The following is a 1460-nucleotide window of genomic DNA, read 5'->3' on the forward strand; positions in this document are numbered from 1 at the left end:
TTGACAGTCGCATTCAACATTTGTGATCCCGGCCACGCCCTGTTGTAGCGGAGCGATGCCGAACTGAGGCCTCCAAAAATATATGGTATATTCATACTCATATCTAAAAAGGTGTGGGGAAATATAAATGTATTCAACGACAAGTGTAGGTGAAATTCTCAATGAGTTCAACTGTACACTTCTACCCGAATTCGTATGCAAACTCCTGGAGCTACTGCACTCAGCTGAGGCTAGAGTGCATAAATTCCAACACTGTTTAGAATTTCTTATTACCAGCTCCAGGCTCTCCCAAGCGGTTCATGTCTACTCCTGCTTCGTAATTGCGCTGTTTTTCAACTACTTCCAAAGTCACATCAGCGCTGCCCGGTGGCGACTGCGAAGATGATGTGATAGCTTGTGAGTGATTGAAGGCTTACTCCGGGCGTATGGTCAACTGTAGCACGGATGTCCTCAAAAGCATTGAGTTCCTCCAAATCTCTAATGGTCCTATTCAATGTATCATGGAGTTCTCCATAGGTATCACACATTCTAAGTGGCCCTATGAACCTGAATTCGAGGCGTTGGGCGTGATACGGTAACTCTACTATTACTACTACTACTACTACTACTACTACTACTACTACTACTACTACTACTACTACTACTACTACTACTACTACTACTACTACTACTACTACTAGTACTAGTACTACTACTAGTACTACTTTTCAAGTAAGGCTTCATTCAATCTCCGCCTCCCCTTGACATGAACTCTGACCTCAGGAGTCCGCTCATCCTGTACACGGTGTATCTCCGGGGGCATCTCAGTGGTATCATCCCCTGCTCCTGTCGGTGTTGGTGGTGGTGGTGGCTCCTCCTCGACTACTTTAGACATTGATGTTGGTGGAACAACAACAAGAAGTTCAAGCCTGACTGATTTCAACTATGACCTTCTAAAAGCGCGACAAGTAGACTGAAAATGAACCAAATCCTTACCCGAATACAATCAATACTGTTTAACCAAGATTCGCGATGCACCGAGTGATATAAGCCCCTCTGCCAGACCTCGAATGGAGGTAAGTGGCGATCCTCAATCCTACTTACCTGGGCTCATGCATAACCATTTTATCAAAACATGGGTATTGTAGCGAACAACAGTGACGATTACGATACAGTCTGCTAGATACCAAAGGCGAATATGCTATACATCAATACAATTCTACTGTTTCTGATGTCGATACCATAGAGAACTCATCTGACCAGCCACACTGGACAGAACGAGACAGTTGCCTCTGCAGATCTACGCAGTGGTGGTGGTGGAGTTAAAGACATTGTACCAGCAGCCACGTGCCACCCCGAACGATTCTCGTTGTTTATCATTCTTGCACTTGTTTTTCACGCAGTTGCATGTAGTGCATCTGTAGGGCGTCAGTTCGAATCGAGGCGAGGCCACTTTTTTCTCAATGCAAAACACAACTCCT

At 45.0% G+C, this 1460-nt stretch overlaps 1 protein-coding gene across 1 annotated transcript; it reads right to left on the reverse strand.

The window, feature by feature from the left end:
- Positions 1-256: 256 nt before the first annotated feature.
- Positions 257-874, reverse strand: Pmar_PMAR025190 (hypothetical protein; the record flags this gene model as incomplete). Its single annotated transcript, XM_002784518.1, has 3 exons — positions 257-373; positions 417-546; positions 705-874. The coding sequence occupies 3 exons, from the start codon at positions 872-874 to the stop codon at positions 257-259; spliced, it is 417 nt and encodes a 138-aa protein (XP_002784564.1).
- Positions 875-1460: the final 586 nt, after the last annotated feature.

This window comes from Perkinsus marinus (genome assembly GCF_000006405.1).
Source record: "Perkinsus marinus ATCC 50983 genomic scaffold scf_1104296935186, whole genome shotgun sequence".
Classification (NCBI taxonomy): Eukaryota; Perkinsozoa; order Perkinsida; family Perkinsidae; genus Perkinsus; species Perkinsus marinus.